The 26,541-nt window shown below is 45.4% G+C and overlaps 2 protein-coding genes across 3 annotated transcripts in view; one reads left to right on the top strand and one right to left on the bottom strand.

Moving 5' to 3' along the window:
- Positions 1-14,443, top strand: TSTD2 (thiosulfate sulfurtransferase like domain containing 2). The gene is made up of 9 exons (XM_039733186.1): positions 1-117; positions 174-463; positions 1,352-1,460; positions 3,094-3,219; positions 5,151-5,256; positions 6,534-6,652; positions 7,275-7,433; positions 8,350-8,488; positions 9,998-14,443. The coding sequence occupies exons 1-9, from the start codon at positions 16-18 to the stop codon at positions 10,255-10,257; spliced, it is 1,410 nt and encodes a 469-aa protein (XP_039589120.1). The 5' UTR covers positions 1-15; the 3' UTR covers positions 10,258-14,443.
- The window catches only part of TMOD1 (tropomodulin 1), a 26,591-nt gene continuing 13,329 nt past the window's right edge, over positions 13,280-26,541 (bottom strand). For both annotated transcript variants that reach the window (XM_039733184.1, XM_039733185.1), the window contains exons 4-10: positions 24,147-24,266; positions 21,187-21,276; positions 20,612-20,742; positions 18,981-19,088; positions 17,320-17,463; positions 16,761-16,905; positions 13,280-14,856 (exon numbers count right to left, since the gene is read on the bottom strand). In XM_039733184.1, coding sequence (XP_039589118.1) covers positions 14,792-14,856; positions 16,761-16,905; positions 17,320-17,463; positions 18,981-19,088; positions 20,612-20,742; positions 21,187-21,276; positions 24,147-24,266 — 803 coding nt within the window. In that variant the 3' untranslated portion in view covers positions 13,280-14,791. The remainder of the gene's footprint in view (positions 14,857-16,760; positions 16,906-17,319; positions 17,464-18,980; positions 19,089-20,611; positions 20,743-21,186; positions 21,277-24,146; positions 24,267-26,541) is intronic.

Here is a 26,541-nt window from a genome sequence, read left to right on the forward strand (position 1 = left end):
AGGAGAGCGGCGGAGATGGTGCCGGGCGAGGCGGCGCCGGCCGGGCCGGGCTCGCCGCGGGGCAGCGCCGAGGGGGCCGCGGAAGGTGGGTCGGGGCCGGGCGCGGGGCCGCGCCGGGCCCGGGCCGGGCGGCGCGGTAACCTCGGTAACGCCGACGCTTGTGCTGTGTCCAGGCCTTTTCCCTGTTCGTCAAAGCCAAGGAGGTGCCGGCCGCGTCGCGGTGTCCCGGCGGCGGAGAGGGCGTGCGGTGGCGGTGCTGCCGGCAGGCGTTCGAGGAGCTGCCCGGCATCCACAGGCACGTGGCTCTGCACCACTCCGGGGACGTCGGGCGGCAGGCGGGGCCCGCGGCGGGGCCGGCGGAGGCCGCGGGCGGCCCCGAGGGCGGCCCGGCGCTGGCGGGCAGCGCGGAGATCGCCTGGGCGCTGCCGGACACCAGCCACGTCAGCCGCGATGATCTGACGAGGTAAGGGAGCGCCCCGCCGCTCTGGAGCCCCAGGAGTGCCGTATTCGGCTGTACGTGGTCGCCTGCCAGTAGTACTGCTTATGGTGTTCAGTCAAGCGACACTTTAAGGTACAGGAGGAGTCTTCCTCAACATCCTTCTGGATCTTCAGATTCTTTTGGTATCCTTTGCATAAAGAGCTAGATCCCTTGCAGTTTTTAATGGTGGATTAAACAATCTGAGCCTCTATCATCCTGTACTGTTAAAGCAGGCCTGTAGAGAACATGGGTGTTGTTTGGCAGCTTGGATCTGTAAGGAAGGACCGCAGCAGAGAAGGGCAGAACAGCAGGATATGCTCTGCACGGATTCTTTCCTTGCTGCTGTTCCTTCAGGTTCCTGAAGGGCTCATTTAGTTATGAGGAAGGTTCACAAGAACATTTTGGACTGTGACAGAGTTCAGCTTGTGTTGCACAGAATGTGGGAACACACAATATCACAAAAAAAGTTGTCTCTTTAAGTTTAGACAGCTCAAGTGCTTGAGTTCTCAAGTGCCATTTTGGCAAAGCGAGCATTTAATGGCTTGGTTGTGTGCACAAAAGTCAGCAATTCTTGCGTTCTGTGTGTAGAGAGGGCATATGGTAGGCTACTGGCAGTGAGAGTACAAAGTTCACTTTATTGCTAGACCCAAGAATTAGAAGTGTGGAAGGTTTTTTTGGTTACTATTCCTTCTGTTTGAAATAAATCAAACCCCATAGTGCTAATCCTTCCAAAGTTTGTTTGATGGTTTTTTCCCTTGACACATCCAACAAAAGAAAACTGTCTGCTTTTTGAATGGTTACTGCTAACAGTATAATCTTGTTGTTTCTTAACATTATTTTTCTGTTTGCTTACCTTTGCCATGCTGTGGGCAGCCAGGTGGGAGATGTACTTCTCTATTACTGTTATTGTGAGGTGAGGGATCCGGAGAAGCTCTGTGCTTGGCAAAAGGCTTTGTGTCAGCATCTACATCTCACTGGCAAGGTAAGTCTTGAAGCAATGGTTCTATTCTTAAGGAAGAAACCCCACATCTTTATTTAGTGCAGGATGATGGGTTATGTGGAGAACCAGGTGTGTTTTGCACCAAAAGGTGCTAGTCTATTCTGATCCCATTAAGAAAGGCTCTCAGACTTGGTAAGGTATCTTTAGAATTCTGCTTAAGAGTTATCACAATAAAGAAAAAAAATACAGATAATCTGAACTCCCTTTTGATACAGGGAGCCCTGGGCTGTGTGGCATTGAGTGAGCTTCACAGGCAGCACACGGTGCAGACCCCATCCTTGCAAGGGCTACCCCATTTCCATCAGTTTTACACATGGAAATAGGAAGATGAGTTTTTTTGTCACTCCTGCCATCAACCAGAAAGGATATTCACATAACAAATTCATTATGCTTCTTTCTCTAAAGGCAAGGAGATGAAAGTGGCTTAATCACTGGTGTCAGCAGGGAGCTGCACGCAGGTGTCTCAGCATTAGCAGGCTGGGTGTATCCTGTGGCTGAAGGGCACTACAGCACAAGGCAGCCTGAGGGCTGGGCTGGAGGGATAGCATGTCTGGGCCTGCTCCACTCACTGGTCACCTGTATCCTCCCTCCTGGTGCACAGTGGGCTCCTAGTCAGAGTGGCTACACCAAGCTGTAAACCATACTGTCGGGAATTAGGCGAGAGCAGCCTGGGAATTAGACCACACCATAATGTTCTCAGCAGTTCTCTTTCCTGCACAGTCTGTTCCCTTCATTCCTGGCAGGCTAGACCAACGATGTGAGTTGCTTGTGTAGCTGGCCTCTGTGGGAGAAGGTGAATTTTAGCCTCACAAAGCTGATGTTCCTAGGCTGTCTGTGGGGAGAAGGAGGGCAGGAGTGTGGAGCAGGAGGCTCCTTTCATCTGTGACTTGTCTTCCTAAGTAGCTTCTTGCTCTCTGCCAGTGGTGCATCAGCACAGGTCTGGGGGTGAAGTGTCATGGATTCACTTCTGTTTCTGGTCAGCTCTCTTGCCTGGTAGTTGGTGTTTTGCTCGAGTTTCTTTTCTATTTTTTTTCATCTCATCTCCAAGACAGGTACTGCATTTACCTTCCCAATCCAGTTGGTTTTTTCCTTGCTTTTTATATTCAGACTTTCCCCCTTCCCCCCACCCCCACTTCAGAGCTTTTGTTCCTTTGTCAGTGCTGGAGATAAAATGACTCATCCCAAAATTTAATATTAGATACAATGTTATGCATATTCACATTTTCTTTTTTAGCTGTGTGAGCCATGCAGCACAAGCCTATTGTTCTTTCTGAGGCAACTTCCAATGGGAATTCTAATGCTGACTGCAGGATTCTTAAAACAGCAATTTCTCTGTTTATACAGCATTTCTCTGTTTATTGAATGGACTTTTCTGTCCTGATGTGATTCTTTTAAAAAGGTTGAGAAGTGATTACTGGATTGTTGAGGGTTTTTTTCCTGTCTTTATGTTCAATTTCAGTCTAACCATACTCTTCCTTATTCAATATTCAGTAGTGTTTTTTCTGAACATACTCCTGTGCCTGCCCTTTGTCACCCAGTCCTATTTTGCTGATTTCACTCTGATCTCTTTTGCTGTAACTAAGGCTCAGCCCCAGCTTCTCCTCTTGCCTTCTAGGTACGAGTTGCTTCAGAAGGGATTAATGGGACAGTTGGTGGAAGCAAAGTAGCTACCAGGCTCTACATTAAAGTTATGCTTTCCCAGCCTCTGTTCAAAAACATTTTGTGTCAAGAGGATTTCAAGGTATGAAAAAATAATTTTTATATAGGCATTGTTAATGAGGGTAATTTCATTTTCAAGAAATGACAGTATTACTTCTGCCATAGCAGTTCTGCTTCCCCACCACTTACCTGAGTCGGTGGATCTTAACCATACCAAAAATCTTTGCTGATTTTTACCAGAATTTGGAGTTTCCATAGCAGCTGCTGCAAGCTTTGGCAGCTATGGGTGCAGCTGCAAAGCCCCCCAATACAGGTGAGTGAGGGAATGTGCCTAAGCCCCATCATGCTGCAACAAGCATTTACTCCAGACTGGGCAGGCATCACAACATACACTTAGCTCAGCCAAGTGTTTGCACACTGTCCTCTTCACCCTGCTTTGACTGGAAGCAGTGCTACTGCAGGTTTTGGTGTCCATATAGGTGCACTGTCAGTTCCATGGATTGGGTATCTTCCAGAGAAAACACACAGGGACTGTCAAGAGGTTTCTTCCTACTCCACTCAGTGCCTGGCTGGAGCGTATGTACTGATTGCTGTCCTCAGATGATGAGGGCAGCAGTGGCTGGTGCACTGTGTGGCATTTTGGTAGGCTTTGGCTGCCAGCCACTGTAGGTTCTGGTTTCTCTGCAAGGAAGGAAAGCTTCTGCTTAAGCAGCAGCTTTTCTCCACACAGTTTTATTTGCAGGGAGTGCTATTGTTTTTTCATAAGCAACTAGATCAAAGGAGTTAGTGAAACTTGCGAAACTCAAATTCCATGCTGAGCTGCAGTGATGATTCAGTCTTAGCTTTAAAAGTGTCTGTTATGCTTGGCTGAATTTCAAGAGGAGTTGTGTTAGTTATAGTCATATGTAGATACGAAAAAATAACAGGGATGGAATTTTACCCTGACCTTGGCAAAACCTTCAACCTCTGCATGATCTCTGTGGGCATCAGTGTTCAGGCATTAGTGGAATACACTGTTTGCTGTCTCACAGTTCCTCCTGAATGTTGTATGCCCAAGTGAGTGAGGCTTTCAGGTTGCTGTGCCATGAAGACATGGCACAGAGGAGAGAGAACTGTGCTTGGGGCTATAAACATAGCCAGTGGCCACTACAGTTGCTGCAGACTGATTTCTGTAATAGTTATTGCTGTGCCATGAAGACATTGGGGCTATAAACATAGCCAGTGGCCACTACAGTTGCTGCAGACTGATTTCTGTAATAGTTGGAGCACTGCTGCACAGCACTGCACTTTCCTTTTAGTGTTTATTTACTTGATGATGCCTAAGCCATGTGTGAGGCTCAGCCCTGCAGAAATTCTCACTCCCTATAGCCTGCAATGGTGGTGCCTACCAAAAAAGGGCTTACCAGGACTTCTGAAGGGGAAATCCCACGCTTGAGTTTGAGAGGAGAGGGAGGTGCCAGCCTGCACTGTTTACAGCTCTCGTGCCTGGCTGACCTCCCATACGTGTCCATCACACACATGAACACTGCAGTTGCCATCACACGCGTCACGACTGGAGCTCAGCTCTGCTTGTGTCCGGTGCCAGAGGGGTGAGGAGAACCGCAGGGCCTGCAGAGAGAGCTCAGGGCCTGCCTGTGGCAACATGATCCATTACTGGAGGACATTATTTGACATTGCTGTCACGATCAGCATGCTTTTGTAGGGGCCTCAACTTTCTCACAATAAGGGCTAGTAACATGTTGCTGACTAAGATTTGGTCCACATCCCTGCACTCCCAACCAAATGCTGTCTGTCTCACGTGCCTAAGACACCTGTCTTCCAGGTCATGTTAGGGGTCCACTGCCTAAATTTCAGGATTTAGAGCGTGGATTTCAGCAGGAAAGACTTTTCTTTCCCTCAGCCACAAAGATATTTTCATGTTCTAATGATCTGTAGAATTAAAGTGAGTGAGTTATTTAAATTTTGACGCCAGGCAAATTTTGATGAATTGGTTTTTTATATTTGATTTCTTAGAGCAGTGCAGGAGGAGCTCACTGTTTCCCAGACCTTCGAGTTGGAGTATTCAAAGAAATTGTACCTATGGGCATTGATCCAAAGATAGTGTCTTATAAGGAAACTGGTAAGTTTATGTAATGAAAAATAAAGTTTCTCACCCAAATGAGAGATGAGTGACAAGTAAAATCCTTCATCAAAAATACTTCCCTTTGCACACTCACCAGGACACAGGAGAAATAGATACAGAAATTGGTATCTTAATGGTAATCAAAAGCTACGGGTGCAGAGAATTTGCTGGCCTAGATTTTGGCTAGCCAAGTGTATGGCTACCTCAGAAAACTTCAGGTTTTGTGTGAGGGTTCAGATGACATGGACCAGTTGCCTTGTTGTGGGGTACAGACTGCTAACTTGGCTTCCATGTTTTGGCACCAACAGCCATGCTCCTGCCTTTTGCACTGAGCAGATCCAAGTTCTGCATGAGCTCCATCTGACTGCATTTGTTTTGTGCTAATTGTAGCTGCTTAGTGTGGATTACACCTGGTAAGGTGTTCCTGGCTGTGATTTGCTTTAAGGATGCTTACATAGGTGGTAAGCAGGAGCACAGCAAATAGCAATTAACAGAGCAGCTTTGGGCTTTTTTTTTCCACCAAGAGGTTTTGTTGGTGCCAAACAGCATCTTTTTGTGGATTTGGAAGAGAATTATTTTTATTACAATTTTTTTTAATTTGTGGGCTGTGTGTTTCACTATTTTTTTCCTTTTTTGCCCCTTTTCCTCTTCTTTTGCAGCATTTTATGGAGATGGTTCCTATTACTCTGGCAGGTTGCTTATAGGGGTATTTTTTAATAAAGTAAAGGATTTTGCTGGTGGAGCTTTTTAGTTTTTTCAGTAGATTAGGAGTCCTAAGCCCTGAAAATTGAGAAACTTCATGTAAATTGAAGTTGTACTGAAGTAATACATGTTTATGGAAATTTTCTATTGCTATTGAGAAGAGTTTAATTAAAAAAATTGTATTTCTGCTCCTCCAAGTATAATGACACATGAGCAAAGAGAAATGGCACATGTCACTCCCTCTTCTGCAGCTGAAAGAGTAGCCAGGGAGATGCTACAAGAGATCATAGAGATAAGTAGCTGTCTGCTGCTTCTTCCATTGTATGGAAGAATGTTATGTTTTCTTTCATTTGCCGGTAGAAAGCCAAACATGGATAAACTTGGCTGATTGAGTTGGGATGAAAAGTCTGAGAATAATCAAAAAAAGTTTTGTTTGGAAATCTGAGGAGAATCTGGATCAGTAATCTCATTTGTCACATTGTTTCATAGTTCTGCTTCTCACTTCTCTTCCCCCCTCCTTTTTTTTTTTCTCTGTTCCCCCGCCACCCCTTGTTTGTTTTGTTTCGTTAAAGGAATCCATTTATCCCCTCAGGAATTTCATAGAGAAGTAGAACAGTATTTGTCTCAGGCCACTCAAGGACAAAGTGACACCATCTTGCTGGACTGTAGGAACTTCTATGAAAGTAAAATAGTAAGTGCTGCTTGCCTGCTTCTTTACAGGTGCTGGGGTGAAGTATTTACGATTGTGAGGGTGTAACCTTACTGTTAGAAGAGATTACATACTCCAGATTGACTATAATGTGTACAGAGTGCAGTTTAGTTATGAATATTAGACACAAGGTGTAAAGGACCTGCCCAGCAAATCAGGATGGAGCCTGCCTGGCCAAGTGCTTTTACAGTGTGGGGCAGAAAGAAAACCAAGAGGTCCATAGAACATGAGCATGACTGTTTGAAGTAGCATAATTTGTAGGGATGTTTTTTAGGAATTCTTGTCTTACCCCATCTGACAAAAAGAAAGGGGCATCGTGCTGTCACAACCACCACCCCTCATGCACTGTTGTGGTTTGTCCTCTCTCTGAGAGTTCGGCTTAGCTCTCTCTTCTTTCAGTGAGGAGACTTGGTGTGTCCAGAATCCTCCTACAGATTTTAACTGTATGTTTTGATGCATAAATGCAGCTGAGGAGCTGCCTAAAACAGCTGCAGTGAGCTGAATATTCCAGCCCAAGGGTTTGTTACTTCCTCTGGTTTGAGGCACAGACCTTACCAGTGACAGTGCTTGTAACCAGTTGCATGGCCATCTGTTGTAATTGCAGGGGCATTTCCAAGGCTGTCTGGCTCCAGATATCAGGAAGTTCAGCTATTTTCCAATCTACGTAGATGAAAACCTGGAGCTTTTTAAAGACAAGCGTGTCCTAATGTACTGCACAGGAGGGATTCGTTGTGAAAGAGGCTCTGCTTACCTCAGGAGCAAGGTGAGATGTCATTCTGAGGGCACAAGTGTCAGGGAGTTGAGGCTGCTTTAAGGGCACTTGTCTTCTTTTGTCTTGCTGGTGAATTGTTACTGTGCACAAACTGCAGAATGCTCGGTGGGGAGATAGATGCCTCTGACATGTGCCTGTCTCACGCTGACTGCCAAGGACCTGGATAGTTGAGTGTGGCTCAGTATGACCTGCGTGGACTAGTGTCACAGCAGTGAAAATAATTACATAACCCATTTCCTGAGAAGAGAGATGTGTAGGATTGTTTTAGGAAGGCTTGAAAATACTCTGCAGTGTTTCCACAGACTGTCTAGGTTATGCTCTGTGGTCATTACTGCACAGCTTGAGCATCTCACAGTGTTGAAAATTAGCCAGTCAGTGCTTTTCCCAGAACTAGATGAAGCGCAGTGCATTGTTCTAATTGTGTTCTGAAATTTCCATCCCACTCTTCTCCTGGATCCTTCTCTCAAGGATCAAGGGAACAGAACACAAAGGTTCTCCAGAGATTTAAACCTTGTGGTTCTTTTTTCTGCTGCATCAATGTGAACCCTGCGAAAGTCTGCTAAATTAACTAAATAAATACTGAATAACAAGCAGCAGTTCATTGAGATTCAAAAGCATTTGAACTGTGATACAGCAGACCTTCCTCAGGTGAGGAGGTTTCTAGCTCCCTTAGTGTAACATTAAATGAAGAGTTGGGTTCATTCCAACAAGCCAGCATTATGGAGTTGCCCAGTGCTCCCTGGTGGCACTGCCTAGAGCTGTGGCTGCACATGCTGCCATCTGATGGTCACTGAGAGGCTGCTGCTTTTCACTGACCACTGGCACTTAGAGCACTTGCTTTGGGAACTCTGGCACACCACCTATGATGTGGTCTCCTTCAGTTTTTCTGCTAATATGCTTTAAACAGGCAGTGTGCAGAGAGGTTTACCAGCTAAAAGGTGGAATTCACAAGTACCTGGAAGAGTTTCCAGATGGATTCTACAGGGGGAAGCTGTTTGTATTTGATGATCGTTACGCCATTTGTTCCAATGAAGATATCATCTCAGGTAGGACTAGATAATGTAAGTGCACAAGGCTGGGAAGCTATTGCAATAATTTCAAGAGGTGTGCAGGATAGGGACAACCAAACTGGCCTGTGTAGTTCTTCCTTGATACTTGGCTTGATCTCATAGTGCAGTCACTTCTCGTGATGACTATCAACACTATATGTAAACATGTACATGTGCTTTACATGTGCTTTAACATGTAAAACAGAAATGAGAGGAAAGGGGGTCAGTAACAAGAGTTCACTAAAACGGGAGCAGTAGAAGGAAGTATCCCCTGCAGATCAGCTCTGTTATGAGCCCTCTGCACCTGTGGAGACATATGTCCAGCACTACAGCTGTAGTTACCACCTGATTGCCTACAGTGCTGAGTAGACTGTGTCTGGCCAAGCGACCAAAGCCTTAAATAGTTCTCCTGCTACCAGCAGTCCTCTGCTTCAGCAGTCTCACAGAATATCAACAAAGACTTCCAGATATTGGGAGAGTAGTGGCACTATGCTCTACAGCAATTTATTATTTTTATGCTTAAGAAATTCTATATCACATGGAATTTCAAGTGGCCTCTAGTCGTAGTTGTTGAGAACATTGCCTGATCTTCTGGCTGGGATTGCTCTTCAATTACTGCAAATTAAGTAATCTCTTATTTTGCTATCGGTTGCTAGATACAAGTAGCTGGAATTTGGCTCTAATCCTTCTTTTAAGGATGCAGTGCTGTTTTTTTGCTGAGTTGGTAACTTCTCAAGCATAACCTCCCATTCCTCCTCTGCATTTATACTCTATACATCTTGAAGGGGCCTGACTTGGTATGGAAACAGAACATACTCTGGATACATCACAGCCATCCCTACAGAAGTTTCAGCAGTGCTGGTTTTTTGCTGACTTGGTAACTTCCTCAAGCATAAACTCCCATTCCTCCTCTGCATTTATACTCTGTACATCTTGAAGGGGCCTGACTTGGTATGGAAACAGAACATACTCTGGATACATCACAGCCATCCCTACAGAAGTTTCAAGGGGAAGTGCTGAGATATGTACCTTCTTGGTACAGCTAAAACTGGGCTGTAGCTTTCAGTTAAAGAGTTAAACCCCATAATGTTCTGGAAGGACTCTACCAGGACTGCAAATGGCACCCTGTCTGCACAAGCCATTGTTTGTAGATGGAAGGAAGTTCCATGGTATCCCCCTCCTCAGCAGGTGACATTCCTGCATACTGGCTTAGTTGCCACCTGCATGTCTTTCTTCTTCTCTTGTCAGTAAGAATTTCTATATCTGTCTATTCAGAACTAGAGAAAGCATTAGTGAGCTACTCTTCTCTTTTCCAGAGGGAAAAACTGTCTTAAGTATGTCAAAAAAGATGTTCTAAATTGAACTAGATTCTAGAAGATCAAGCTAAACAGGAATTAAAAACCTACAATAGAGAGCTGGCAGCCCCATGGTGCCTTGGCAAGCCCTCTGCAAGGGAGCAGCCAGAGCAGTATGGGTGTTAACTTTTTCTTTTCCTCCTCCCTCCAGCATGCAGATACTGTGGGGTGCTGTGGGACCAATATAAACTTTGTTCCAGTCAGCACTGCCGGCAGCTTGTCCTGACGTGTCCAAGTTGTTGCAACAAAGGTCTAACAGCTTGCTGTCCTGTTTGTCAAGAGAAGGAGCTCAAGGTGACTTCAAGGGCTTCAGGACAGATACTTAAGGAGGAGTGTGAATGTACAAGGAGACGGCCAAGGGTACCAATTGAACGTGTCTCATCAAGGATGCTGGACACAGGAAAAGATTAAGTTGTTTCACTGGTTTATCTGGCATGTGCTCATGTAAAGGGCTTCTGTAACCAGATCTCTATCTGTTAATCAGTTAGGTTTGGAAATTATGAAAATATGTCGGCTTGGAAAGTCTTGTTCATATGCTGCCTTTAAACATAGAATATGCCCTGAAAACCATCCATTACTTGCCTGTAAATTACCAGAGTGCCCGATTCATCACTAGCACTACAGGATTCCTCTCTCTGGGTACAGTCTTGTAGTGTGGCCTTTATCATGGGGATTTTGGAGCAGAGTATCTGCAACGTGACAGAGCTGCTCACAATTCAAAAGAAACTGAAGAAATTCAAGAACAATTCCATTTTTTTCTTCCTGCATGGAGATCAACCTTTCTGACCTCTCCAAGGATCATGCATCTGCTTCAATAGCTTGTAGTAAGGTGTGCAAACAGCAGATTTATCAGTTTGGTGTGGGTATGTGACCAGACTAGATCCTGAAGATATATTCCACACGCATGCCATCAAGCAAGGCGATGTTGCCTGAAATTACTGGCTTAACTCCTGTAAAACTGGCTGAAGGCAGCCTAAGGAGCTGGAGCAAAGGCCTAGAGACACTGTTTGCCTAGCCATACTTGTGTGACCTGTAGGATGAACAGCAAACCCAATCTTCTCTCCAGTGCTCAGTCTCCCTGGGAACTGTTTTTTCCCCTCAGCTTGTCAGTGTATGAAATAGGCAGGGCTCAGCTCTGCTTGCACTAAAAAAAGCTAACAGCTTGAACCATGTTAAAACAAGCAAACAAAGAGGGGAGCACAGAGACTGTCAAAATACCAGCATCATGGCACTGGAAGTGATGCATGTGTGCATAAATATCAGCAACAGCTATGAGGAGACTGCAAGATCCTTTATCCAGGTTAAATAATTCAAGTTCTGGGAAGCATTTGTGCTTTTTAAACATGAGTTGAGATTTTTAAAGACTGAAGATGTTTATGCAATTTCCAGCACTTGTTAGTGGAGGAATTGTCTTTGAAGGGATCTACAGCAAATGAGCTTAAAATACTGCTCCACGTGCTGTGTTGTGTGCCTGATGCTGTAGAATGTACAGAAAGGATTTATTAATAGTTAGGAAGATGTGTCTTGACTGAAAAATGTCTTTGAAATTTACTGCTGTTCTGGGAACTAAACAGTAAGTCATTAGGACATCAAAGTCACTAGGTTTGGGGTTTTTTACTGGGAAATGCTTTTAAAAGCAAGAAAATAGTTTCTTAGGTTTCTGCAGTTGCTTAATGACAGGGCCATGTTACTTTCATATAGATTGTACCTTTCTCCCATGGTGCTATTAATTCAGCAAGGCCTCGTTGTTACCTTGACTAGCAAATTAAATACATGGGCATTGGTTCCATTAAAGCCATGACAAACATTTCTTATTGCTTCCAGTATTGCTACCATGAAATCAACAGTTCACCAGCTGTCCTCAAGACAATTCTATTAACGAGGCAAAACCCTGGAGCTTTGGAGTATTTCCTTTGGGAACCTTTGTAGGATAGTATTTAATAGTAAATCTGTGAACAACCCATCCTTGAGAAGAAATTAGAAAATTCCCATCAGCAGACACCTTCAGCAGGAGTCTGAGCAGTGCCAGTGTCTCCCTGGCTTCTCGGTCCCTGCTGGCCGGTTAACCTCCGTGGTTTTGAGGACTGGAGTATTTGTGAAGAAACATGCAAGTTCTACTTGTAGGTCTGATCTAAAGCACTGATGGGGAGTGCCCCATGATCTTCCTGTGTTAGGCTAAAAAGAACACAATTTTGTAATTCAGTCTATCAGCAGGAATGGAACACTGTAATCAATTTGCAATGCTGTTTCTGTATCACTTATCAATACAGGATGGGAACAACTTTATTTTATATGTAAATTTCTGAAACATCTATGATAAATAACCTTTAGTGCTTCCATTATAATTTTTTAAGTACTGCACAAATACACTTCATGTACTATGTTGGAGGTGCTTAATTCTGCAGAGATAAACACTGAAAGTAGCTAGTCTGCCACATGGTAGACCTGGCTACAAGGTACAATTCTGAGAGCTCCTCACAGCTGGAGATTCTACCTCAAAGGCAGAGGGGAGCCATGAGGCCTCTCCTGGTCCTTGCTGCAATAAGGTAAGGGAGGAGAAGGATTTGAGATATACAGATGGAGTCCCAAAAAGCCATGTTCTCTCTGCTGCAGGGAGCAGAGAAGGGGATAAGAGACGTTTTAGCCTGTTTCTTGCAAGTTAGCCCATAAGGGGCTCTCTGTTCTGTTTTCTGGGTTGGTTTTGTCAGATTAATACAAATAAGGACTTGCCATGTGAAAAGCTATGTGGTAGCATCCAGGCATCTCAGTGGTAATGCCCGAGAGAAGGCACATGTGCTCCAGGAGAGGGAAGAATTTTCAGCAGGATGGGCTGTGACTGCCAGATGCTGCAGTCACCAGATGGCTTTTCCTCCTTTTTCCCAGGGAGCTGCTGGGCCAGATTTGCAAACAGGGATACATTTGCTCCTAAGTATCACCATTTTGTAGCTCCACTGCTGCACAGCTTACAGCCTTTCACCACACAGCCTGATGCCTCAGCACTGCCTGTCTCTGCTGCACCACCCTCAGCTGTCAGATGCATCCTGCAGCAAAACAGCTCTGTGAGGATCAACCAGGGAACCTGGGATGATCCTGGCAGCTTAATATACCTTTGGGCTGCAAGGTTAATGTGGATGCTGCTACAGTGAAACACAGGACAAAGTTCTTATCTTTTTTTTGTAGTAGTATGCATGTGGTAGTGGTCCCTGGTCTGCAGATGCATCTCCTTGCATGTCTGTGCTTCTAAGTACCACCAGGTCTTTCCAAGATAAGATTAATTTACTTCTGAAACCAGGGGAAGAGCTGAGCCTGTGTCATGCAAATCTGAGTAGATGGCTCAGCTGGAAGTGAGCCATCAAAGCTCTAATTTGATGATTCAGTTGGTCATTTCAAAGTCTTCACAGTGCACATAGAAGGAAGTACTTTTTAAAGTCTGCCAGTTTTTTTCATTTTAATATGTTTTCAAGTATTTTTATTCCACATTCATTTTCTGATACAGAACTTGCACAGTGGAGGAAACAAGCTGTGGTAAAGCATTTTATATGACACCATGGGCACATTTATTAAGATTTGGAGAGCAACAAGTATGTTTCCCACATTGCTGAATAGTGTTCTCTGCTTCGCTGGTCAGAGCTAAATCATCAGCGGTGTTTGTGCACAAGCTCTGGAGAAATCTCTGGGACTTTGCCAGAATATATGTAAAAGGCTGAAAAACTTCACTCTCTAACAGACATTTAGAGGTAGACTTCTAGCAAGAGAGAACATTTTCTAGGATGTGTCATCTGCCCAAGATTAAGGTTTCAGTACAGCAATGCTTTTTCCGTGGAGACTTCTTACTGAGCAGGATCCCACCCACGTTAACAGTAGGAGTTTCGGATGTGCTGGGTCCAGTCTGCTGCAGGTCTGGGAGATGCACAAGCCTGTGGGGAATTCCTCCCAGGCTGGATGATGAGTGTACACTGACAAAAAGCTGTGAGATCATATGTAGTGTAAGTTCAGAATTTGGGGTATTTCACTTCACAGCTTTTTTAGGGCACAGCATTTATTCTTGCATTTATGTGGACATGTGGGACAGCAGTAAGAGAAATAATTCCTAGTAGAACAAAATTTAGTTAATAGACATGTTCATCTAGACAAAACAGCAAAGGGAGAGAATTTGACCTGTCTGCAGTGAATATCTGGACAAACGCTTTTAACACTAGGAAACTGAAGGAGTGGGGAGTAAAAGAGAAGGTTCTCATTTGCCAATTAGTTTGGCCAGCTCTGGGGGTTAGGGTTTGCACCTCTAAGAATGACTGCTTCCTTCACATGTGCATGGGATTGAAGGATATTCACCCATCTTGATTTTTGAGACTGTTTTATATTTGGTGGCCTTAAATTCCATTTAATCGGGAGTGGAGATCAGTTTTTTATAAGAAACACTGGGATGCATTTGACACAACATCTCAAATGATTCAGCAAATGTTGGCAAAAAATTGTAACTCAATTCTTGAAATTAGCCATGTTTCCAGATGTTAGAAGTGCTTGCTAAATGCTAGTTTCTCCTCTGTAGTTACTTGAGATCAACTTTGAAAAATAAAGTATTTTTTTAATACTTCTATAATTTGTGTGAAACAATTGTATCTTTCATTCATGCATACCACATCCTAACTATGAAACACCGTGCAGGAATTTTATAGAAAAATTAATCCCCTTTAACGCTGGATTGTACTCTAAACTGAGGTTGCATAAAATTGACACGTTGGCTTGAATAGTTTCCAGCTCTACAGAAAACATCAACAGTCCTACTGGATAAAATCTTGATACAAACTACAGCCACTATTTCATTTCAACTGTTAGTGCATAAAACAGAACAGAGGCACCACAAATACTCTGTCAAGGCACTTAATTGCCTTTAGATTTCCACAGTGTAGCACAGATCACTGGGAATGACCTCCATAGTCAGGAACTACACTCCAGTTCTGCACTTGGGAAAAATAGGCCCATTCACCTCTGCAAGTCTTCTCTTCCTCACTGAAAAAGAAGAGAAAGAGGAGTCAGTCATGGCAACGGGATAATGTGGATGGCAGGATTGCCTTAACAGCTGTAGAAAGGAGCTGAAAGATGTACTTTCTGCCAGGAAAGAAATAGAATAGCATCAGCTTCTGAATTCCTGCCTTAAGCAGCAGGCACAGCCTTATACAGTAAAATCAAGGAAGATGAGGTTTTTCTCCCTATGCATTTTTAAGGCCAGCAGCTACTTTCAGCCTTACCTCCCTTATTTTGTAGTTAATTATATTTCACAGTTTGTCTTTGTAATTGGACTTCAGCCAGTTCATCATCTGACTGATGGAGAGACAGCAGGAAACAGATGTCACAGTTTTTCCTTTGCTAGTTTTTCAAATTAAAACTCTGCCTTTTCAATTAAAAAAAAAAAAAATTAAAAATCTCTTCTTATCCTAAGTCATTGGGCTCCAGTCCTCTGATCATGGTTAACATGGCCAAAACAGTCTCATATCTAGTCTTAAAAGTTGATTTATACCTCTTGACACCTACACTCATGACTTTCCAAGAAAGGTGTGGGGAAAAAAAGCCAGAACAAAAATGTATAAAGAGAATGCAGAAGTTAGCTGATGAAGATGAACATAAAGCCTTCCAAGTCGGTTCACAAAGAGCATCTTAGGGAACAGAAGGTAAGGGACCAAAACCATGTTCTGGTGGCATCTGATAGGCAAGAACACTGGAGTGGAGCACAAGCAGAGAGCTATTGCTGAGAGGGAGGAAAATAAAGGGTTTTTTTACTTATGCATTGTCCAGGTGTACAGCTGAGATGCTATTGCCAGAGGCCATCAGATGGATGAATATGAGCTGCAAACAAGAACCAAATCAGACAAAAAATAACAGATCTTAATGGCCAAGGAGGCAAAATACACAACTCTTACATGGAAAGCAAGTTGTGAATTCGTTCTCTTAACAGCAGGAACAATCAAAATACTAGATTGTAAATATTTGAGCTGATTACTTTGCATGCCAGGTGCTGCAGAGTCATTAAAAATCATGTTCTGTTCCAAAGGACAGAAAATAGCAAGCCTTTCCCAGCACAGTGCTTGAGTGACTAGGTACTGAGTATTTTGTGTGATCCTTGAAGAACTTGTACATAGCCTGGCTGTGCTTCCTAGGAGCAGAGCACCGGCAGAAGCAAGGTTTATTTTATCCTTTTGTTTTTAAAAAACAACAAATTTATCATCTGCCTGATAGTACAGCTGTATACAGTGTGGTGGGTGTGTTAGCTGCATTCAGCACTGCTCTGCTGGCCTGGTTTCCAGTGCTCTACAGCAGCTTATAGCCAAGCAATGGAAAGGCTCTGCCTCGTGCTTTGGCTGAAATGGCAGTTTGCAGACTTGCCCACATTTTGCTTCTCAAGCACGTCTAATCACTTCATCGAGGGTATACAGATAACTCAAAGCAATGTGGCTTCCCACCTGCCCCTAGAAGCAGTTCCAGTTTGTTTTGCTGAGGGGGATGGGCCAAACCTTAACTCTGTCAAAGTTCAACTCTACTATTTCTCATCTCCTTGTTAAAGGGGGAATGAAGCTGGAGGAAGACAAGCAGTTGGCAGGAATCACAAATGCTAGAAGCTCATAGCCCATGTGCCACATGCTGTATCACAAGCTCTACTGAAGCACATCAGCAGCTCTTGCTCCTTCCCAACAATGCCCACTGTTACTACAAAAAACATTGCCTGGCTGACAGCAGCTCAGTAAAAACCAGCTGGTGAAGGCTGCCTTCCTCCTTGAAGGGCAGAGCGTCATCAGGCCCTTCAAGAGGCACATTCTAATTCATACGCATCTTTAACATGAGCAGTTCTGCACTAATCCCACCAGGAATTGCCCACAGGACCCTCCCATGCTTCCCAGCCTTTGGCCAGCCTGACTCACCCAGGTCATTGTTACTCATCATGGCATTGGAGGCGCGAAGCCGGGGACCTTGCTGAGTGAAATGGTACCCAAACTTCAGCAGGGAGGTGTTCTTTTCCAATATATTTGCGATTTCCATTTCTACCTTGTTGCCCAGGGGCTGACTCTTTTGAAAACAGAAAACAGAAAAGCAAGCTGTTCAGGCTAGAGGGTGATTCAGAACAAGCACTTAGAGGGAAGGGGTGGAGATGGCAGATCTTTCTCTGGACCTCTGTCCATGTCTGACTTGGAGCTGGTAAAACAAACCACTGGTCTGTTCCTGTACACACGCTACAACTGAGAGGCTCCAGCTTCTCCAGCAGACATTCCCTTTGCCCAAAGACTTCATTTCTCAGACAGATTAGCAGCTGCTGGACATCTGCAGAAACCAGGATTTTGGTCTCTCAGTCAGCTGCCTCTGAGTTGCCCATAGCTCAGCTGCTTCAGGCTGTGTGTTTCTCAGCCTCTGTATCCCGGCACATCGCCCCCCACACGCAGGCCACGTTCACCTGCCCAGAGCTGCCACCCACGCTGCCTTTACCTGGTTGTCAATGCGCAGCTCCACAAGCGACGTGTTGCCCTCAAGTGCTTCGACAATAGCCAGGATCCCAGACCCAGAAATGAAGTTTGACTCCACATTCAGGCTCTTCAGTGTGCTGTTGACCTTCAGCATTTCTGCCAGGGCCTGTGGACAGAGGTGGGCAGGAAGAGTTGGCAGTCAGACAGGCAGGGGCAGTGCACCACAGGACAGCAGGGCTTCAGCCCCCCTCACCTTCAGAGTACTCCTGGAGGATCCCACACGCTGTGCAGTTTCACTGACACCAGATGGAAGTGCTCTTGGTGGAGTGAAGGGTGTTCCCTGCTGCTGCACGGGGATTCTTGAACATGAGCGTGCTGGAGGCCACAGCAAAACCTCTCATGGACCAGCACTTGGGACCACCCCAGAAGGTGATAGTCCACACTTGCAGCTGCCCTGTGACAGCTTCATCTGTCCCTCCTCTAAAGCCAGCACAGTATGACAAGGATGCTGACCAGCACTGGCCCTGCCTGCCCTGCACAGGGTGGAGATGCTTCCCATTAAAACATGCAGAGAGAGGAGCATGTCTTGAACAACAAGGGATCTCCACATCCAAGGTGTCCTCCCAAGCAGCATAACAACCATCTTGGTCATTTTTGTCTCCTTAGTGGGTAAGACCAGAAGTGGTTGGAATGCTCGTAACACCCCAGACCTGATCAGATCGTGTCACTTCAAATAAACTGCAAGGGAGGATTCATGTGCGTGAAGCAAAAGGACCAGAAGGCGATGCCCACATGGCAGGGCTAACCTGCACCCAAAGCATTTAGCCCCACAGCTCCCCTAGCCCAGCACAGCCCCCCTCAAGCTCTTACACAGCACCTGTCCTGCCTGCACAGGCAGTCTCCCCAGTCCAAAGTGCCTGAAGTAACTGAAGAGCAGTATTGCAGAAAGTTTCTTTTTCTGGTAGGAAATTGGTGTGCACATGTCTCTGTGTGTATGTTTGTGTGTGTGTGTGTGTGTGTGGAGGTAGGTGTGGATAACCTGGGTGATTGAGAGCAAAAACTGACTGCAGTGGTGCTGGAGAAGGATGTAAAGATGAAGCCTGGAAGCCAGCACAAAGGACAGGCAGAATGACTGGCCCCTCCCTGTGTCCCCACTGATATTTAAGATCACTCACAGCAGCCAGAAAGACCCATTATCACCTACAGGGGCCACATATTAGGAGATGCAGAATCCTGCTTCTGCACAGGTCTGCACAAAGAACATATGACAGACAGCTGGAACGGAGGTGTGTGAGGGGAGCAGCAGGTGTGCAGACCTTTGAACAGAAACAAATCTCCAGAAACAGAGACAAACTGCTTTTAGAAGATGCCACTAGGAGGACATCAGCTGCTGTCTCACGCTCTTTTTCCAGGAGATCCTAGAGGACAAATATGGGCCTGCACGGATTAAAGGACTGCACCCTGAAACCTCCATAGATGAAAAACGAAGTGAAGGAGCCAAAGCCTGTCTGTTGCTGGCTTCCACTGGTGCTCCTGAAACTGAAGCACCAGCAAACAGCCAGAGGTGCAGAACGTGCCAGACACAACACAAGGCACAGAAGCAGTCAGTCAATAAGACTGAAAGTGCTTTGCCTGGGAACAGCTCCTGTGACAACATGGGGACAGTGAGCTCACAGTACTTACAAAAGCAACAGGATCGTTGCTCCGGGTCCCGACTATGCTGAACTTCTTCACATACGTGTTGTTTTTCAGCGCTTCTGCAAAAGCTTTTAGAGTTGGTATGGGAATATTCTGTGACAAGAAATGAGAAATCATGTGTTAGGCCATCATCTGTATGCAATGAATATGCAATACATGTAAAAGATATTTTAACTTCTCATCAAGGTCAAATCACCAGATGCACTGAAGTAATTTGGGAAGGGGTTGAAAAATGTTTTCACAAGTTCTCTTGCTATAACCAGCATGTTCTAAGGAGCATGGCAATGTCTTCAACCTATTTTGTGCTCTGCTGAAAGCTCACTGCCTTTGTTTGAAGCCACATCTCTGCTCTTTAGTTGCCCAGAAACTCAGCTACCTAGGAACATGGGCATTGTGGGGATACTTGTGACCAGGATTCGTGAGCCTTCAAAGCACTGCTTCTGTGCTCTCTGATACGAATGGCAGCACTGAGAAACATTCATGCCACGTTTAGAAAATTTCCTCCTACAGGAATCCAAAAAGGCCTGAAATTATCTCCTCATAACACAAATCACAGACACCTCTGACTGCTTTATACAGCATCTTACAGGCTAACATTTGCCATGCTATGGCTCAGCCCAGAAAGAAAATCCATGCTGCTTTTTCTGAGTTCCTCCAAAATCAGTATTTTTCACTTATGAAAAACTTTAGATACCCTTTTCAGATGTTCAAATTTTCACCTAAAATTGTAAGTGGCATCCTCACCTTGGACTTCTTGCCACATCATTTGGATCCCACCATGTAGAATCATTTATACTCAAAGTCATGGCACCCAGAAGCATAGAATATCCAGTCACTCCCCAGTTCTCCAAACCTCATCCCAAAGTCATGGGTTCAACACAAAAATAGTGCCTGCCTGCCCAATCCTCAGCCTTGTGTCCTCAAGGGACGGGGTCACTAGTCTGAATCAAATACATTAAAGTAAAAATATTTCTGTTTTAGAAAGGTGTGGGTAGCACAGCAAAAATGTCTTTGATGTGCATGTGGAGTTAAGCGTGTTCTTGCTGTCCAGCTATGCCACCATTCAACAGACCCCACAAAATAGAAACTGTACTTTTTATTGTATTTATGTGTCCCAACAGCAACATAAGAAGTGGTGCTATGTCCTGACTTGTTTTCTACAAGAAGTTGGAGCCCACAGAAGGGATGGGTGGGCAATAGACAGAGTTACCTGCAAGAAGGGTGACTTCATATTTTTATGGCAAGTATCTGGATTACAAAACCTTTTTCCTCCCACCATTTTACATTATTCATTAACATTTCCTCCACCAAATATGCCCATCTAAGTCATTAAAGCAACCTAAAACCGCTTTAACCAGACATCCAGTTTTGGGTGTCCCCAGACCACCCTTGACACAGCTCCATTTTTCCAGAGGAATCCTCCTGCTACCAACCCCAGGCCACAGCACATAACAATCCATTCTGCTGCCTACAATGGAGATGGGAAGAACTGGTGTTTCTTGTCTGGTTGCATTCAGTGTTATGATACTGCTCTGTGCAGCAAAATAGACTCAGTGTGTGCCTTCTGTGCATCAGAGTCTTGTTACTAATAGAGGAGGGTAGAAAGAAGCGAATACCATAATATTGTTAAGGTTGACTTCCTCAAGGTCAGGATCATTGCTTTGTATTCGTTTGAGAGTTTCCTCCACGTCTGTTGAGTTTGGCTCCTCATCAGGAACTGGTTTGTACTTTGTGGGCTTAATCACACCTGCAAGTGAAAAGCAAGATGTGAAAATGAAAGCAGCCTGAGGAGCACTATGTTTTCTTTGAGTGTTTTCCTCCCCTTCCAGAAGCTGGAGGCCTTGTCCAATGACCTGACAAGCAGTCATGAGATGAGAAGCCACTCCACTGGAGCCACCCAGCACAGGACAGCCAGTGCCTGCTGCTGTGTGCTGCTAAGGTCCAAATCTGGGTGACAGAAGGCACACTGACTGCATGGAGCTGTCCCTTGGGCTGCGCTGGCTCCCGGATGGCACCAGGGAAGTGGCTGAGACCACACTGGCTGGCACAGGGCAAGGATGCACCAGAGATGGCCCCAGCACTCACAGGCTGCTCTGACATGCACATCTCTAACCTTCAGCATAAAAATAACTATCACTTTGCCTCTGCTAGCAGCTTCACATTCTGCAGCCTGCTAATGTAAATCACTTACTGTTGAGGCCTTCTTTGTTCACGATGGTGCTGCTCCCCAGGGCCTCATAGTACTGCTGGTTACTCATCAAGGTGTGCATGCCAAGGATGGCTACAGAAACAGGAGAATATGACTTATTGTAGGTTCCAGAGCCAGAAAAAGACACAGCACACTACCTTTCCCTGTGTAAGCATAGAAAAGCATACAAAGACAGGACGAAGCCCCCCAGCTGACATAAATATACAACAGTGCTCCAATGTGCTCCCTTGCTTATTCCAGTGTAGCCTGAGCTATAGAGGAAGAGGAACATCATCTTGTGGACAACAGACAAACATTCAAAGCTTCCCAGTAGCCTACCTGACTCAGTATCACATGAAAATAATGAGGAGAAGACAGTAAAAAACTCAGAAAAATGCCATTGGTAGGCTTTAGTATAAGTGGCCCAGTCCAGCAGGAGCCTGCACATCCTCACCACCCTTGCTCACTCAACACGTGCCACACAATTCCACAGCCCAGTTTTGGTGAAGAGCTGTGCCCCACGAGGAGCCAAACTGACCCCAAGGCACCTGAAGCATAGCAATGCACATTATGTTTTCACTCAACAGCAGGCTGGGGTGCTGCACTTGGTATGTTTGGAAGGGGATATTGTGAGAAGCTAAAGCTCTGCTGCCTGGTCAAAATGTAAAGAGTGGTGCTATGAACACCATTCAAATGCTGTAAGAGCCCAAAAGCCAAGCTCAGCCAATTTGTGTCTCTCAGACTCAAGACTGCAAAGCCAATATGAAAATGCAAATTGAACCGTGTCTGGGGGCTCTGGTGAACTTCCTGGCATCTGCAAATGACCAATAAGAAATCAGTGGCTTAGGCACTTCTGGGTAAAGAGTTTGTTTCTAAAAGTAACCCTGCTACATGCAGAAAGATCAAGTTTGAAAATAAAAATTATTTTAAATGGACAGCTTTTTTCTTTAATAGCTATATGACTTTTTAAAGAAAAATGCAGACATATGAATGCTCATTAAAACAGACACATCTGAACAAGTGTTGATCTCTGGATAGACACAGTTGTGAAAATAATAAATTTCTCCATAAAATCCAAGCATGCCACCACAAAGGCACTTCTTAGACTTGGGTGGCACCAGTCTGTCACTATGTTCTGTTGCTTTGGCCAAGAAGAGCTGGAATTTGCAAGAGAAAGGTATCCTTGAAGCCTAGCACAAGAATAGGATCTGTTATGGTGACAGCTCATCGTGACTCAATGTCTGGGTTGCACAGGCTGGACAGCCAGAAGCAAAGTGTCTCAGTGAACTTCCCAAGCCACCAGCACAGTCCCAACTGGATCTCACAGAGCCAAGCAGTCTCCATCTGAAAGTCTGAGTGAGGCTGGGCACTTCAAGTTTGCTTGTTTGTATTTTTAGCTGGCACTTTGCTCTGTCATTTTCCCACAGATGGAATTTTCAGGGGTGCAACACAGGTTGGAAAAGTAATTTGCAGGCTCAGCATTTTGGTAACACAGATAGCCCCCAGATCACAGCTTACTTGGGCAATGGAGCCTCTCCAGCAGCCAGGAGTTGAGTATCTGGACTGCAGAGAGAGGCAAGCATCTGCTGTCATGACCATGCATTTGGGGGTCAGGTTTGTGTTGGTAGACAAGAGGGACTCACTCTCTCCAAGTCTGGTGCTTGTGGTGTATTCTCCAAAGGAATTCAGGCAGAACAAAGACACCCCATTTCTGTCTCCCTCACCTCACCAAAGGCATGGGAGACCTTCCAGGGCTACTGGGAGCCACCCTCCTGGCCTTGCCAAGGAAGGGATCCAACACATCACAGGTCACAATGATCCCTGCTAAACAGGCAGGAGCAAAATGAGCTCCTGCTAAAGGAATCCTGCTAAGCAGGCAGGAGCAAGGCTGTCACTGTCAATACTGAGATTCCAGCACAGTTTGTATCACATCCCTACTCCTGCTCCCACTTAAGTGTATTCTCTCAGCAGCTGCAGAACAAGCTGCCCTGAAGAGCATTTCCATGGGACAATAATTGCTGCACAGATCTGCAGCTTAGAAAGGCAGATTTTACAGGATAGAGCTTTATCGGACTCAAGGATCAGCAGCAATAAAAGTAAAATCCAGAGATGCAATACTTGGCCAGGGTACATATGTTTGGGAGCCATAATGCAGAAACACATTTCTAAGCCAAAAGATGGTATTATTATGTAGAAGATGGCTAGTGGGTATAGTTATTCCACAGACTTTGTAAGTCTTACAGACTTCCAGCAAGAAGAATACTGCTAGGGAGTATGGAAACTTGAAGGAGACAGAACTGGAAGAAGAAGCCAGTATCACTGAAATATTCACTGCTGCTGGACCAGCAGAGCACATGTCAGCTTCATAAGGCATCATGGGGTGTCCATTTGCTCCTTTGGCCAAGGCATGCCCTATCCCAAGCACAGAGGTAAGTCCACACTATGGCCTTCAGCAACATACCAGTGCTGTCATCTGACTGCCTGACCACACAAACCACAACAAATCTAACACTTAAAATATGTTGGAAAAGCTTCTTAACAACCACCAGGCCTGAGTGTCCACTGAAAGGCTTCTATAACCTCTAGGCAGAGCCTTTAACAGGTTGCACAAGAAATCCACTGGGTCTGCTTGACTGTTTCCTAAGATTAGGTGTGAAGAAAGTTTTGCTCTTGAATGTACAGGCTGGAATTAGCAACAGTCAGTGGCAGAGACAAAGGAAGAGATCAAACCACACACTGTTCCATAGATAAACCCTTCTTCCCCCTGCTCAGCTTTGGTCCACACTCTTGATTAAATCACATAGGCTTAGAGTAATTTTTTTAAAGAAATAAATAAATTCTGTCAGAACTGACAGCCTGTAGAGAAACAGCAAAAAGTCCAATAGCTCATTTCCCACAAAAGAACAAAATAAACCCCAGAAGTTGAACAACGTTCACCCCTGATTACTGTGAAATTATTTTACCAGCAATGTCACAGAGTTCTGCATCAGAAGCATTAGCAAGGGCTTCCTCCAGTTCCGGCTCCAGAGTCACACTTTCCAAAACGGGATCCATCGGCTTCTGCTTGGGAATCCAAGCTTTTCCTATAAATGCAAAACGAGGTCACTCGGTATAAGCTACAGCACCCAGTTCACAGCTACTCTTGCAGATGCATTTCCATGTTGTGAGATTTGAAAAGTAGAAAGGACAGAGGGGGCACAAGAGAAAAATCAGAAGAGAAACTGAATCCCTTTCCATCAGCTTGGTCTGAGTCCTGCTGCGCTGCGAATGGGCTCAGCCCTTCCAGCAGGGCAGCATCCACAGAAACCCAACAGCACATTGGTACAGGACCATGGCTGTTCATAGCCCGGCACTCGGAAAGGCAGGCACAGCCTGACCCTGCAGGTCCTCACCTCTCTGGAGGCTGCACAAAAGGGATGAAGGTTTGCCAGCACTCAAGAGGGGCCTGTACCCAGCACTGTGCAGGATCAGTCCTGCCACTGAGACACCTCTTGCTATTGTGCATGTTGGCAAGGCAGATGGCACATTGGTCAAAAGAGGGTGGAAAGGAGGTGGTGGAAAGGAGGTGGTGGAAAGGAGCAAGTAGAGACAGCACTTCAGTGAACACATGGGATGCAAGGAGGAGCAGGCTTAGGGCAGCTGCCCAAATAGCTCAACCCTATTGCAAAGAGCATGCCAGATGGAGATCCCTGTGCTTTGTCTCTCTGGACAGCAAGAGGCCAAAAACCAGACCTATTCCCTACGATTCAAAGGTGCAAATCCACAGGTCCAGCTGGTAATGCAAACCTGTTGTCTTAGCTGCTTGCTTATGGCCTTTTCCTAAGGGGGGTGTCCGCATGGACAGGAGGCTGGAGCTTTGAAGGCAGTGCTCCCTGCCAGTCCCCACCCCATTGCTTGTGGCAATCCTGGGCAAGCCACAACGCCTTCTCTGCCGGGGCTGGCTGCATCCCAGGAGGAATGGGAGAGTGACAGGGCTGATGGCCCTGCACAGCTGCTCCCAGCTCCTTACTGCTCATGCTGCAATGGGCAGCAGATCCTCCTCAGAAGCAGAATGGGCAGGTGTGGGATTTCACGGCATGGCATTTCACATCCACCTCTGACAGCCCAAAAGAAAAGAGAGAGGCTTGTGATGTTTTAACACTCCACAGTAGGGAGCAGTCTGCTGAGTAAATCCAGCATTGCTGGGACAGGGGGAGGAGGGTTCTGGGAACATTTTGGAGCAGTCCCCTCCCCTAAAATAGTCTTGGATCACTGCAGAGATAGTGGCTGCAAAAGGTCTGGCCTAGCATGCCAGCCAGGACTATTTTTGTCACCTCTCTGAAACCAGAGTCAGTGGCACCAGAAGGGAGAAACAATCCTGCTGCTCAGGGATATGCAGAAAGGGGCTAAATTTAGCCTCGAGGAAGAAGCAACTGCACCTCAGGGTCCCCTGGGGCAAAATGGAGGCTGCCATAAACAGCCTTTGCTCCTGTGCTCTGCCTGCACGCTGCCACTCTGACAGAGAGCAGGAATCTGCCTCCTGGGACACAGCTGCTCTTGCAAAAATAGGCAGAGTGTCATGTGCCTGCACAGCCAGGCACCTTCTGGGTACTCAGCAGCAAAATGTCTGCCCTGGCTTGGTGTGGAGATCTGGAACCCCTGTCCCACCAGATGCATGGCTGGGCAAGCTGTATGTACCTTCTGCAACAAGAGAAACAGGGCTAACTTAATTCTGCTGTCTTGCAGTAACTCCTTCGGACACCTCAATGACACCAGAATTTCTGGGCTTTAATTCTAGTTTAATTTTGGTTACCTAACTTCAGTCAATTTCTAAGTTTTAGAAAGTTTTGTATTTCAGTTATGCTTTGTTACAAGATGGAACTTTAAGTTAAACGATGCACACATGATGAAGACAATGCATGACATTTTATGTCACAACACAGTACGTCTGCACACCCCAGCTCCCTCCCTGCCCAGCAGCACGGACAAGGACAGCACCTCCCATGGCCAACTAGTAAATCACCCTCCAAACTGCAAACGTGGTGATTTATTTACAGCTTCATCACAGCTGTGAATATGTAATTTACCATCTCTGGCTCACAGTCAATGTAAGTAGTGTCTCCTCTCAACAGCGTGTTACAAATGAAAATATGTTTCATGCATTTGAGATCACAACAGACTGAAGTATGATGCTGCAGACTCAAAATGCTTGAAATAATTCTGCCTCCTGCAGAACACTGCTTCTACCTTCTGGCCTAGCCAGGTGGGTAAGCAACACTGCACTGGGGCACATCTGAAAGGTATCAAACCACTCTTCCTGATAGCAGTCAATTTACTCATTTATTTCTCTCAAGGACTACTTTTTTTACTTTTTTTTTT

This window comes from Passer montanus, unplaced genomic scaffold, assembly GCF_014805655.1.
Source record: "Passer montanus isolate IOZ18808 unplaced genomic scaffold, ASM1480565v1 scaffold84, whole genome shotgun sequence".
Classification (NCBI taxonomy): Eukaryota; Metazoa; Chordata; class Aves; order Passeriformes; family Passeridae; genus Passer; species Passer montanus.